Source organism: Arachis duranensis, chromosome 7 (genome assembly GCF_000817695.3).
Source record: "Arachis duranensis cultivar V14167 chromosome 7, aradu.V14167.gnm2.J7QH, whole genome shotgun sequence".
NCBI lineage: Eukaryota > Viridiplantae > Streptophyta > Magnoliopsida > Fabales > Fabaceae > Arachis > Arachis duranensis.
This window is the reverse complement of record NC_029778.3, coordinates 60,792,323-60,806,003: the sequence shown is the minus strand read 5'-3', so window position 1 is coordinate 60,806,003 and position 13,681 is coordinate 60,792,323. Positions and strand designations below refer to the sequence as shown.

Here is a 13,681-nt window from a genome sequence, read left to right as displayed (position 1 = left end):
CCTTAAAATACACCCAAATATCTTTGTGTTACACCTAAATATCTTCGTTTTACACCCAAATTTGCTGCAAATACAGAAATGAGTTATGCTGCGTGTACACTAAAATTAGCCACCAAAGTCAGCCACCAGTATAAAATACATACTAAAATACAAATATACATTGAAAATAAATTAAACCACATATGTATTTATGCGCAAATACATTGGTGGCTGATTTTAGTAACTGATTTTAGTGTATAAATAGCATTTTTATACAGAAAAATGTTTCCTTTAATGCTATATTTTTTTCTTCTGAATTGAACCACACCTCAACCTCTTGATTGGATTCAAAACAATAAAAGGAGGAGAAGACTTGTAAAGACTTGTATGAGAAAAACGCTTGTATGTGGAGAACAAACTGCTTATCAATACCATAGAGGGTCTGCAAAATACACCCAAAATACACCATATTAAAACAAGCATAAACTATAGAATGCAAATAGAACTATAAAACCATCATAAAAAATAACAAAAATCAGATTTATGAATCATCATTAAACATAAATTAAAATAATTCAACTAAAAGAATAAGACAATTCACCCTCAGTTAGATGAAAAGTCATAAACTGTAAATACACCCAAATATTCCTAATTTACACCCGAACATCTGATATAAAATGTAGAAAATTCATCAGAACAAGTACATTAGATTCAATTCAAACAAGGAATAATGAACAGCAAAGTTCACAGACAAGGTTCACGCATTATTCAACTACACAATTATAAACTACTAACTGGATTCAAATTCAAATTCAATTATTAATTGGAATTAAACCACACCTCAGAAACTTCATTGGATTCAAATTCAAAATTCACTTCGCTTTAACTCAGCTGATAATCTGAAGTTGAATCATCCATTATCTTTAAAACGATTTTAGACTTTAATTTCAGAAACAATAGAAAACGAGAAAAACGAAAAAAGAAAACAGAAAGAAACTTACGTAAATGGCGAAGGAGAAGGGAGAGAGAAATGCACGAAAGAGATCGAAGAGAAAAAACAAAAAAACGTAGAAGGAATTCAAAAAAGTAAACGAAATCTTTTCGAAAAAGAAAGTTATATATTTGTGTGTTGATTGATTGAAAAATCTGTTAAGAAGGCACGTGAAATATACATGCCATAAAAGACGCGTTTTAGGGATTAGGAATTTTCAAAACTTATAGGACTTATATAGTTAAAAGGCTTGTAGGTAGAGATTAATCCTGTTCAAAAAGAGAAGTGCTAATGGATACTGAAATTCACTACAATAATTAATCTTCAACTAATTATGAAAGACAACACAAAAATAATAAGATCTCAAGTGTAATTTATTACTCCCTCCATTTTAAAAAAACTATCGCTTTTATTTTTTGATTTATTAAAAAATTAATAAACCTAGACATACTCTTTATTTCTATATACCTTAATTTTTCAATCAACCTAAAATAGAAATCCGACCGATGAAAATATTTTAATTTGCAAATCTTCATGTATAATCGCAAAAGCAGTTACGCTTGGAGTTTGTTGGTCACAAATATAATTCAAGCTATTTTGCTACTAAATATAAATTCCACTTAATCTTGCATATTGGAAAAATAGCCAAAGCTAGAACGAAAATTATTGATAAACATTATAATGCTACTAGGAATATGTAGTTTAACCTATAAAACATGAGCACCTAGTTTAATACTCTGCTATAATATATGAATATTGATATAGAGACAATACGATATGAAANCATGTTGGAATATAAATACACACTGAAAATAAATTAAACTACACATGTATTTATACACAAATATATTAGTGGCTGATTTTGGTGTACAAATAGCATTTTTCTTTAATATTTTATTGATATTAAAATATAAATTAACTTTTAATTATTTTTAATAATTTTTTAATTACATAAAATATTTAAAATATATTTTTGTTTTAATAATTAATAATATATACTATTTATAAACTAATTTTAAGAATATATGTTAAAAATATGACTGAACACGTTGCCACGTAATAGTATTTAAGTGTGTCCAAGCGTGTTCGGATAAAAATTTTTTATTTTTTATTAAGACATAGTTGGACACAAAAAATAGCATATCAGACGAACATCGATGTGTGTCGTGTCTGAAATGTATCCAACACAAAAACACGATAAATAAAAAAAAATTGTCTATCCTTTATAGATACTCCATTTTTTAATATTTCATCAGCGTTTTTGCCTTTCAAAAATTACAATAGTAATTTATACAGAAATTAAAATTGTATCAACCGAAAGTCCTTTTGAAATTCTCTAAATCCATCTCCCATTTTCATATATCTTTTTTAATTTTTTCAATGAAACTCATCGTGGTCTTCAAACTCTCATCATCTGGAAATGAAGAGAGAAAAATATTCACATAACTGGAGGAGTACATATATAACATAAGATCACACATTTAAATGATAACCTATACGGTATCAACATGGATTAATACATACCAAATACATAATAGAAAATAAATAAATATATATGGCAATTTATAATTAGCTACGTACCTAATCTAGGTATTGTATGTCCTTTTGGATGGTGAATAACCACAGGCTCAACACAACATTCTATTAGTTCACTCCCATATTGCCTCAAAAAATCTGTCTCCCCTGCAGTAGGCATGAAAAATTGTCAGCAATTTTTTTTAAAAGAAAACCTTAACGAAAAAGAAAATACTCCATATATATAAGCCTACAGGAAAGACACAAAATCCTGGTACATAATTATTTTAATAAATTGTAGTTTTTATTTAAAAATCATCTTATAATTTTTTTAATAGTAAAAGTTACTCTTTTTAAATTATCAATATGTACATATAAATTCGAATTTTATTTTTTCAACAATTTATCAGTAAAAATTCTGTTTTATTATGCATTTGAAAAAGAGACTAACTTACCATTTTATTCAGACAAAAAAATATAAACTAACTGTTTATATTCTGGTCAAAAAATAAAACTAGGCCCAAAATGAATAAAGGCCTAACAAGGAGATCCTGTTTTGCCTACATCTACCCGACTTTATAGAGGACAGACTCGACGACAAGGTTCCAATGTTATCTATCCAAATAAGTAACTAACTCTCAATATATTTTTTATTTATCTAAAAGGGAGATCTCAACAACTTTCCTAGAAAAAAGATGATGGTTATCCACCATTAAAGGTGAAACTATACTAAAAGGTGGTTATCTATTCTATTATAAATATATTGACAACCTCAAGTATATTCATGACTCAATCTACTAAAAAAACTGCTACAAATCCTTGCTAACTTAAGTATTGGAGTCCCTTGCAAGTACCACTCACACCTCCTTACGAAGAACTCGGAAGGCGACACTTCAACACTAGCGGAAGTCGGACGCTACCTTAGAAGGAGTTTGGACCTCATATTCAGGCATAGAAACAACCCAATTTCAGGTAACCCTTGGAACATTGGCATCGTTGTTGGAAACCTGGAAGTCTACACCTAATACAATCAATTCAAAGCGACCAAACAGCGTCTGTGTCAGAACCAGAACCTCACAACGATGACCGAGCACTTATGATACCTTCACGACATGAAAGAGCAAGTGATCCCCACAGAGGGGGTACATCAGGAAATCCTCCACTACAGGGAATCCATTCAGAAGTTCATTCATCCGAGAACGAAGATCTCCCTCATCCAACAGAGATCATGGGACTCGTACACAAGCACCATGGCCGATTAGAGTAACTTGAGCAGGAGATTGAGCAACAAAGAAGTAAAAAGATATTTGCAAAAAAAGATACGACGACGAAGAGAGCTGGAAGAAAAGTTCTCGAAACTAGAGACCAACCTTCAAAGTCGGAGTAATCGGGCAAATCCGGAGAAAAGCCCTCTTGGAGGAGAAGATCCGTTCATTGAAGAGATCATGAAGGCCAGGGTTCTTAGGAACTTCGAAATCCCCAACATGGACCTCTACGATGGAATGACCAACTCGAGACACCACCTCAACAATTTTAAAAGTCGGATGTACTTGGCTGACGCGTCTGACGACGTTGACCAAAGCGGTGATGAAGTGGTTTGATAGTCTACCACCTAAGTCGGTAACTTGTTTCGGCAACCTAGCAAGAAATTTTCACCCGCTTTTCGATCCAGAAAGATAAAGTCAAACATGCTCCTAGCCTACTAGGGGTAAAACAAAAAGTCGAAACAACTCTCTGAGTTTACATGGAAGGATTCAACAAAGTCTGTTTGGGAATCTAAAATTTACCCACAGAAGCAGTGATAATGGGGTTGGTTAACGGCCTCAGAGAAGGGTCATTTTCTCAATCTATATCCAAGTGACATCCAACCTCTTTTTATGAAGTACAAGAATGGGCGGAGAAGTACATTAATATGGAGAAGAATTTTAGACTTAAGAGAGCCAGCCAAGGCAAAACCCTCCCTATCGAGCTTGGGACAAACATAAGTAAGCGAAGAAAAAAGAGGAATACATCTTAGAGAAGCATCGAAGATATCATAACTACATCCCACTTTGAGTTTCTCTTGTTGACATTTACAGAAAAATCTACCACACTAAAGAACTTCCACCTTCTTGTCCTATTAATCACAAGAAAGTTTGAAGTCGGGCGAAATATTGTGAGCATGATAAATTATATGGTCATTCTACCAATGATTACTATGATCTAAAAAATATAATAGAAAATCTGGCCAGAGAAGATCGATTAGAGAGATACATCACCGAAAGGTCGGACCATCCGAAAAAAGGAAGAGAAGCAATGAAAATAGGGGTCGACAAGATCGACCACCATAAATCCCTGATAGGCAAATCCACATGATATTTGGAAGATTTTCAAGAGAACGGGTAACCAAGTCTTCTCGCAAAAGATATCTAAAAAAGTTTACCAAGTTAGTGAAGAATGCGAAGTTTCCGACTTTCCCACAATCTAATTAACCAAAGAAGACGTTTAAGCAATAACCCCAGGGCATGACGATCCTGTTGTGATTACAATGATACTTACCAATGCCAATCTTCATAGAACTCTGGTAGATCAAGAAAGCTCGCCCGATATCTTATTCAAATCTGCTTTTAACAAACTCGGGTTAGAAAAGAAAGAACTAAGAGTGAATCCCGGGAATCTTTTTTTGTTAGGAGACACACCCATCCAACCCCCTACTTCATCCCCTTGCATACCACTTTTGGTAAGGGGTGGAAGTTCAAAACTTTGAGCATAGTCTACATTGTGATTGACATAGTATCAGCCTACAATGCATTGATAAATCGGATAACGTTGAACCAACTAGCTACGATTGTTTCCACCCCTCATCTCTGCGTGAAATTTCCGGCTTCAGAGGAAATTGCCACCATAAGAGGCTATCAAAGGTTCGCACGAAAATGTTATAATAAGAGCTTGAATTTACGGGGAAGCATAAAGGGTAAAGCAGTCAACACTATTGAGCTCAGTGGTGTCCGAGCACGAGAAGAGTTATGACCATAACTTGGTGAAAAAATTGAAGAGGTACAAATTGGAGACCAGGCAAAGAAAATAACAAGTATTAAAACCAACATCAGGAAATAATTAAAATCATACCTCATTAAGCTCTTACAACAAAACTCCGACCTCGTTGCCTAAAAAGCCTTCGATACGTGCCGGGATAAACCTTGACCCGGGCTCATGACCTATTGAACAGAAGCGACAGAAGTTCAGCCCTGAAAGAGCACAAGTCATAGAAGAACAAGTACAAGCCTTATTAGAAGCCGGGTTCATAAAGAAGGTAAAATATCCTTTATGGCTAGCGAATGTAGTCCTGGTAAAGAAACAGAATGAAAAATGGAGAATGTGTGTTGATTATACCAGCCTCAATAAAGCTTATCCCAAAGATCCATACCCTCTTCTCAACATTGATGCCTTCGTAGACTCAGTTTCAGGATATAGGTACCTGTCCTTTATGGATACATACTCGGGGTACAACTAAATCGAGATATACAAGGCAAAGAAGACCTCTTTCATCACTCCAAAAGCTAACTATTGTTACGTAGTAATACTTTTTGGATTGAAAAATGTTGGAGCCATATATTAACAATTAATGAACGAGGTGTTCTCACCTCACCTTGGGAAAATAATGAAAGTGTGTGTGGATGACATGCTTGTCAAGACTAAAGAAGACATCAACCTCTTGTCCAACTTAGCTAAAGTATTTAACACAATCAAGAAGCACGTGATGAGACTAAATCTCTCAAAATGAACATTTGTAGTGGAAGTCGAATAGTTCTTAGGCTTTATGTTCACTCAAAGGGGTATTGAAGCCAACTCGGACAAATGCAAAGCAATGTTAGAGATAAAAAGCCCAAGTTATCTCAAAGAAGTCCAACAATTAAATGGAAGGTTAGCAACCTTATCTAGATTCTTGGCAGGATCAGCTCTGAAGTCTCAACCCCTATTCTAAATACTCAAAGAAAGGAACCAATTTGAATGAACTCAGGAATGTGAACAAGCCTTTCAAGACTTCAAAAATTTCCTGAGTCAACCACCAATCCTCACCCGACCTGTTCCAGGAAAAAAAGGTCGTGTTGTACTTAGTATCTGCAAACAGAGCCATAACCTCAGCCTTAGTATGAGAAGATGAGAATGGACAGCAACCAATCTATTTTCTTAGCAAGACATTATAGGGGTCAGAGCTAAACTATCAAAAGATAGAGAAGTTCGTATATGTCCTTGTTATCACTTTCAAAAAGTACCGACCTTATTTTCAAACTCATACTATAAAAGTCCAAACTAATCATCTTATGAAGCACATCTTACAAAAAATGAATACTACAGATCGATGCTACAATGAAAAATAGAGCTGTCTGAGTTTGGCTCAAGGTATGAAAGTCAAACAACAATCAAATTCTAATCTTTAGCCGACTTTGTGGCCGAATACACTGAAACTCATAGAAGCCCTACAGTATTCTGGAGAAAGGAAAAGGAACTCGGATAGAACTTTCATTGAAATTCGAGTTTCCAACCTCCAACAATCAAGCCGAGTGTGAAGCCTTACTTGCTAGCTTAAGTCTAGCCAAAGAAGTTGGAGTAATAAAGTTGATTGTATTTAGTGATTCTCAAGTAATAACCTCTCAAGTTAATGGGACTTATCAGACTAAAGATCCCAACATGAAGAAGCACTTAAAAGAAACACGAGAACAATTAGCTCAATTTTCAGAAGTAGAAAGCCGACTATAACGAATAAAGGAGCAGGAGCAAAAAAGGGAAACAAAATAGTGAGGCAAAATGACCATAAGGGGGCAGAGTTAGTTAGAGAAAGTGGACACGTGGAGCATGGTCCGAATGTACTGGGTGTAAGACGCAGTAGCAGAAGACGCACTATTAGTAGGAAATGGGAGAATCATGTGTAGTAGAAGATTGTGGTATTTGTCTCTTTCCTTTCTTGAATTCTCATCTCTCTTTTCTACCTTCTTTCCTTCTTATAGTCTCTCCTCTTTTCCTCTCGCAGGTTCAAGCAGGACATCATAGCTGCTACCCTCTTTTTATTGGCCTCAATAATTCCATTGTTATAGCTTTATAAATACTGTCTTACTCTCTTCCCTCTCTTGCTTATGTTCTGTCACTTAATCCCTACACTTATTAATACAATTTCACTGCAATTTTGAGGCATTTACCACTGTTTACTGTCTATTGCATTTTGTTATAATTTCTGCACCCTTCCATTTGGTGCTTTCATTGGCCATGGTGGAAAACACTCGCATGAAGACGATGGAAGCAGAATTGAAGTGTTTGTCTCAAATGATAGAAACTGTGGCTGAGGAAAATAGAGCAGAACGTGCTCGAGCGCAAGAGGCAACGAATCTGAAATTCGAGACGATTCAGTCGTCCCTCACTTAGCTCCTCTCTGATCGGTCCCGACAACACTCCATCTCTCATGAGTCTCCGCTGGGTTCGAACTCTGGAGTTGACAATTACTCGCGTCCTTGGTCACAACCCAGAAGGGTGAGCTTCGATCTTCCTAAATTTGACGGTAATGATGCATTGAGTTGGATTTTCTCCACAGATCAGTATTTTGAATTCTTTAGAGTACCTCCAAAAGAGCAAATCGGCTTTGCTGCGATGCACATGACTGGCTCCGCGATTCCGTGTTTTCAGATGTCACAACGCTCCGCTCTGTTTCGTTCATGGACGCAGCTCAAGCGTGCTATTGAGTTAGAGTTTGGCCCTTCCTTATTTGAGTCTCCCAGGGAGCTTCTGTTCAAGCTGCAACAACAGGGTTCCGTAAGTGACTTTTACGCTGAATTTGTAGCTCTTGCTAATCGAACTCATATCGAACCTGCTGATGCGTTACGCGACTGTTTCATTAGCGGTCTCCGAGCCGATATTAGACGTGAGGTAAAAGCTCAATGTCCACCCTCACTGATGCGTGCCATAAGCTTGGCTAGGCTCTATGAAGACAAGTTTTTGACATCTCCACGGCACACTTTAGGTCCGGCAACCTCTAAGTCTCCATCTCACGGCTCCTCGACACCTGCGCGTGCCTTTCAACGGAACAGCTTGCCTCCCCTGCTTCCCACACCATCTCAGAAGCCAGCTCTCCCACCACCTAAGAACCCCATTCGCCATTTGTCTCCGGCAGAGATTCAGAGTAAACGAGAGAAAGGTCTTTGTTATTGGTGTGATGACAAATTCACAGCTGCTCATAAGTGCTCGAATCGGCAATTCATGCTTATGCAAGTTGAGAATGATGAGGTAAATGTAGTGGTGAATAGTGAGGACATAGTTGTGTCTGAAGGAGAACAATTACAACAGCTGGATGCAGAGGTGATAGACCATCATCTCTCTTACAATGCCATGCATGGCACGTCGGGTCACTCCACTATTCGAATCAAAGCTCACATTGGTGAGCTAGAAATCCAAGCACTCATTGATGGTGGGAGCTCTGATTGCTTCATCCAGCCGCAGATTGCAAAATTTTTGAATCTCTCCATTGAGCCAGCTCCGAGAGTCCAAGTTGTAATGGGAAATTTTGACATTATGCAGGTTGAAGGTCGCATCCCTTTGCTAGAAGTGACATTACAGGGTTATAAAGTGCTGGTCCCTGATGTATTTGTTTTAAAAGTTGCTGGTGGTGATCTCGTCATTGGAACCGCTTGGTTGAAACGATTGAGAGCCCATATTGTGGACTATGAAGCAGCTTATATTCGATTCATGCATGAGGGTAGTTTGATTACGGTACATGGGGAGAAGACCAATGCTATAGCTCAGGCAGAATTCCACCACATCAGGAGACTTGTGCATACCAATTCTATTGCTGAGGCTTTCACATCGCAGCTGCAGCCTCAGGTTGAAGCTGCTCATTCTTCCTTGCCTCTACCTGATGACATACACCCGAAATTGGCGAAATTGCTGCACTCATATGCTGGGGTGTTTGTGCAACCTTCAGGCCTACCACCACAGTGCCATCATGATCACTGTATTCCTCTAATCAAGGGTGCTGAACCTGTTAAGGTAAGACCCTACCGCTACCCTCACAGTCAAAAAGCCCAGATAGAATTTATGGTCCAACAAATGCTTGACGACAGGATTATTCAACCAAGCCGGAGTCCCTTTTCCTCTCCAATATTACTAGTCAAAAAGAAAGATGGTACATGGGGCTTCTGTACAGACTATAGAGCGTTAAACAATATCACCGTTAAGGATAGTTTCCCAATTCCTACAGTTGATGAATTACTTGATGAGCTGTTTGGTGCCTCCATTTTCTCTAAGCTTGATCTTCGTTCTGGTTACCACCAAATTCTAGTCAGCCCTGAGGATAGATACAAAACAGCCTTCTGCACTCACCAAGGCCTTTACGAATGGCTGGTCATGCCGTTCGGCCTCACTAATGCCCCAGCAACATTTCAGAACTTGATGAATGACGTGTTCCGGCCTTACTTGCGTAAATTTGTGTTGGTTTTTTTCGATGACATACATGGAGAAAGCCAAGGTTCAAGCTATTATGGAGTGGCCTCAACCAACCAATGTGAAACAATTGAGAGAATTTTTGGGTTTAACCGGGTACTACCGTCAATTCATTCGTCACTATGCCTCCATAGCTAGTCCTCTTACTGAATTACTGCGTAAAGATGCCTTTTCTTGGGATGATGGAGCCACAATAGCTTTTAACAAATTGAAGGCTGCCATTACATCCAAACCTGTTTTAGCTTTTTGAGCTACCCTTTGAAGTTGAGACTGATGCCTCAGGGACAGGGGTTGGTGCTGTATTGATTCAAGAAAAGCATCCTATAGCTTTCTTCTCAAAGAAGTTGTCTCCTTCGCTGCAGAAACAATTAGCTTATGTTAGGGAGTTCCATGCAATTACGGAAGCTGTAGCAAAGTTTCGGCATTATTTACTGAGAAAAAATTCATAATTCGTACTGACCAGCAGAGTTTGAAGGCATTGCTTGATCAAACTCTACATACACCTGAGCAACAAAAGTGGCTCCACAAGCTTCTGGGGTATGATTATGAGATACAGTACAAATCGGGGCAGGAAAATGCAGTTGCTGATGCCCTGTCACGATGCCTTTTTGCAGCTTGGTCTCATCCTAATGCGGAATGGATGGGGACTCTTAAATCAGAAATTGAGGTAGATGCACAATTACAAGAATTGTGGCAGCAATGCCTTCAAAACAGGCAGGTTGATCCACACTATATGGTCCGAAATGGTATTCTATTATGGAAGGATAGAGTAGTGCTCCCTGTAAACAGCAGCCTCATTCCTCTTATCCTTCATGAGCATCATGATAGTCTGGGCGGGGGACATTCTGGTATCGCTAAAACTCTTGATCGGATCCGTTCCTCATTCTACTGGGCAAATATGCATAAGGACATTCGAAATTATGTCCAGAATTGCTTGATATGTCAGCAAGCTAAGGCTGAAACTACCAAGCCAGCAGGACTGTTGCAGCCCCTCCCTATTCCCCACCAGGTATGGGATGACATCTGCATGGATTTTATTACATCCTTACCTCCTTCTCACGGATACTCGGTGATCATGGTTGTGATTGACAGACTCACCAAATTCGCCCATTTCATTGCTCTGCGTCGTGATTTTGATAGTAAGACAGTTTCCGATGCCTTCATCAAGCACATTGTTAAACTCTATGATTTTCCCAAGTCGATTGTCTCCGATCGTGATAAAGTGTTTATTAGTAAATTTTGGCAGCAATTGTTCCAAGCTCAAGGAACCACTTTAGCGATGAGCTCAGCCTATCACCCGCAAACGGACGGACAAAGTGAAGTCTTGAACAAGACTTTGGAAATGTACCTTCGTTACTTTTGTTTTGAGAACCCCAAGCGCTGGCTTGACATCCTTCCATGGGCACAATTTTGGTACAATTTCACTTATCACAACAGCATAAAGATGACCCCATTCAAAGCTTTATACGGACGTGACCCTCCTTCCTTGGTCAGATATGAAATTTCAGCAGGGGATGAACTTCCATTACAGGAACTATTGTTAGCTCGCGATAAATTGATTGAGCCACTGAAATCTACCTTATTACGCTCTCAACAATTCATGAAGACTCAAGCTGACAAGCATCGGCGATTCGTTGAATTTGAAGAGGGAGACTTAGTATTGGTTAAGCTCCAGCCATACAGGCAGCACTTGGTTGCATTACGTCGCAGCCAAAAGTTGGGTATGCGTTATTTTGGACCTTTCCCATCTGCAGAAAGTTAAGTTCAGTAGCTTACCGCCTAGAGTTACCAGCCGAGGCCAAAATCCACAATGTGTTTCATATTTCTGCCCTCAAGAAATTCAGGGGCGAGAAACATGAGCAATACTTGCCACTGCCACTCCGGTCGAGTGAAGAAAGCCCTATCCTCAGTCCGCATACCATTGTGGACCGCCGAGTCATCTTGAAACATGGCCAAGAAGTGCAGCAGTTGCAGATACAATGGGGACAAGGTACAGGTGCAGAGAGGACATGGGAGAATGCAGCAGAATTCCTCCAAGCTTACCCAGATTTCAACCTTGAGGACAAGGTTGAAGTTGAAGAGCGGGGTAATGTGACGAATAAAGGAGCAGGAGCAAAAAGGGGAAACAAAATAGTGAGGCAAAATGACCATAAGGGGACAGAGTTAGTTAGAGAAAGTGGACACGTGGAGCATGGTCCGAATGTACTGGGTGTGAGACGCAGTAGCAGAAGACGCACTATTAGTAGGAAATGGGAGAATCATGTGCAGTAGAAGATTGTGGTATTTGTCTCTTTCCTTTCTTGAATTCTCATCTCTCTTTTCTACCTTCTTTCCTTCTTATAGTCTATCCTCTCTTCCTCTCGCAGGTTCAAGCAGAACATCATAGCTGCTACCCCCTTTTTATTGGCCTCAATAATTCCATTGTTATAGCTTTATAAATACTGTCTTACTCTCTTCCCTCTCTTACTTATGTTCTGTCACTTAATCCCTACACTTATTAATACAATTTCACTGCAATTTTGAGGCATTTATCACTGTTTACTGTCTATTGCATTTTGTTATAATCTCTGCACCCTTCCACCGACATATAACTCGGGAGTCCAATAGTTCGGACTCAAGCAGGGGCATGTTCATACCCTGGCCCAAAAACAAAACCAGACCCAAAATGAATAAAAGGCCCAACAAAAAGATCCTGTCTTGTCTATACCTACCCGACCTCACAGGGGTCGGACGCGACAACATGAGTCCAATCTTATCTATTCAAATAAGCTACTAACTCACAAGATATCTCTCATTTATCTAAAAGGGAGATCTCAACAAATTTCCTAAAAAAAAAGAGAATGGTTATCCACCATTAAGAGTGAAACTACACTAAAAGGTAGTTATATATTCTACTATTAATACACTGAAAATCTCAGGTCTCTTCAGACTCAATCTACTAAATGTTGTTTCAAATTCTTGTTAACTTAAGTATCGAAATCTCTTGTACATATACCACCCCACATTTTCACGAGAAACTCGAACAGCAGCACCTCAACACTAGTGAAACTCGAATGCTGCCTTAAAAAGAATCTAGCTCTCACGTTCAGATTAAAAAACAACTCAATTTCAAATAACTTTTGAAACAGTAACCATATTTATTGGGTCCTTCACTAAACACTAAGATATGTCCTAATTAGCTTCCAATACGAAGCGAATAGTTTAAGTTTCAAACTAAAGATATAATTTGTTTTTAAAAGAAATGTTTCAGTTTCAAGTAAAAAACAAAGAAAAAAGGTTTCGGTGTTTTGTTTTCATAAAACATCAGTTCTTACACATTTGTATACTTTTAAAATATTTATACAATTAAAAAAATTGTAAACAATAACTTTAGCTCTTTTTTATAAAATTAACCAGAGTAGTTTTTTCATCAATTTTAATTTTAAATTTCTTTTAACTATATTAAAATCTAAAAATCAGTTACCATATATGGATATGTATTTGATGTTAATGAAATTCATTAAAAAATGATTATATTATTGTATAAAAGTTGGATGATTTTGATACGATAAACAATATATTACCAAATCCAATATACTACCAAATCCAAAAATTTTGTTGAAGTCTTTTTTAAAATAAAAAGAAAATGAACTTTAATCACCAATTTCGCGTTCGAATTATCAAAATATTGACAAAAATGGCTTCTATTTTTATTAACAATAAAAATATTTTTAAAATTTTTAAAATGCA

At 37.7% G+C, this 13,681-nt stretch overlaps 1 protein-coding gene across 4 annotated transcripts in view; it reads right to left on the bottom strand.

The window, feature by feature from the left end:
- Positions 1–294: 294 nt before the first annotated feature.
- LOC107459219 (uncharacterized) overlaps positions 295–13,681 on the bottom strand; it is a 15,969-nt gene continuing 2,582 nt past the window's right edge. Inside the window, exons 5-7 of one of the 4 annotated variants that reach the window (XR_008001422.1) lie at positions 5,594–5,712; positions 2,552–2,653; positions 2,370–2,384 (exon numbers count right to left, since the gene is read on the bottom strand). Coding sequence is in view for 2 of the 4 variants with exons in the window: in XM_016077438.3 (XP_015932924.1) it covers positions 2,326–2,384; positions 2,552–2,653 (161 nt within the window). In the remaining 2 variants the exon portion in view is untranslated. Of the gene's footprint in view, positions 422–2,173; positions 2,385–2,551; positions 2,654–5,593; positions 5,713–13,681 lie in introns of those variants that run through there. The other 3 variants (XR_008001423.1, XM_021128023.2, XM_016077438.3) reach the window with 3 other exon arrangements.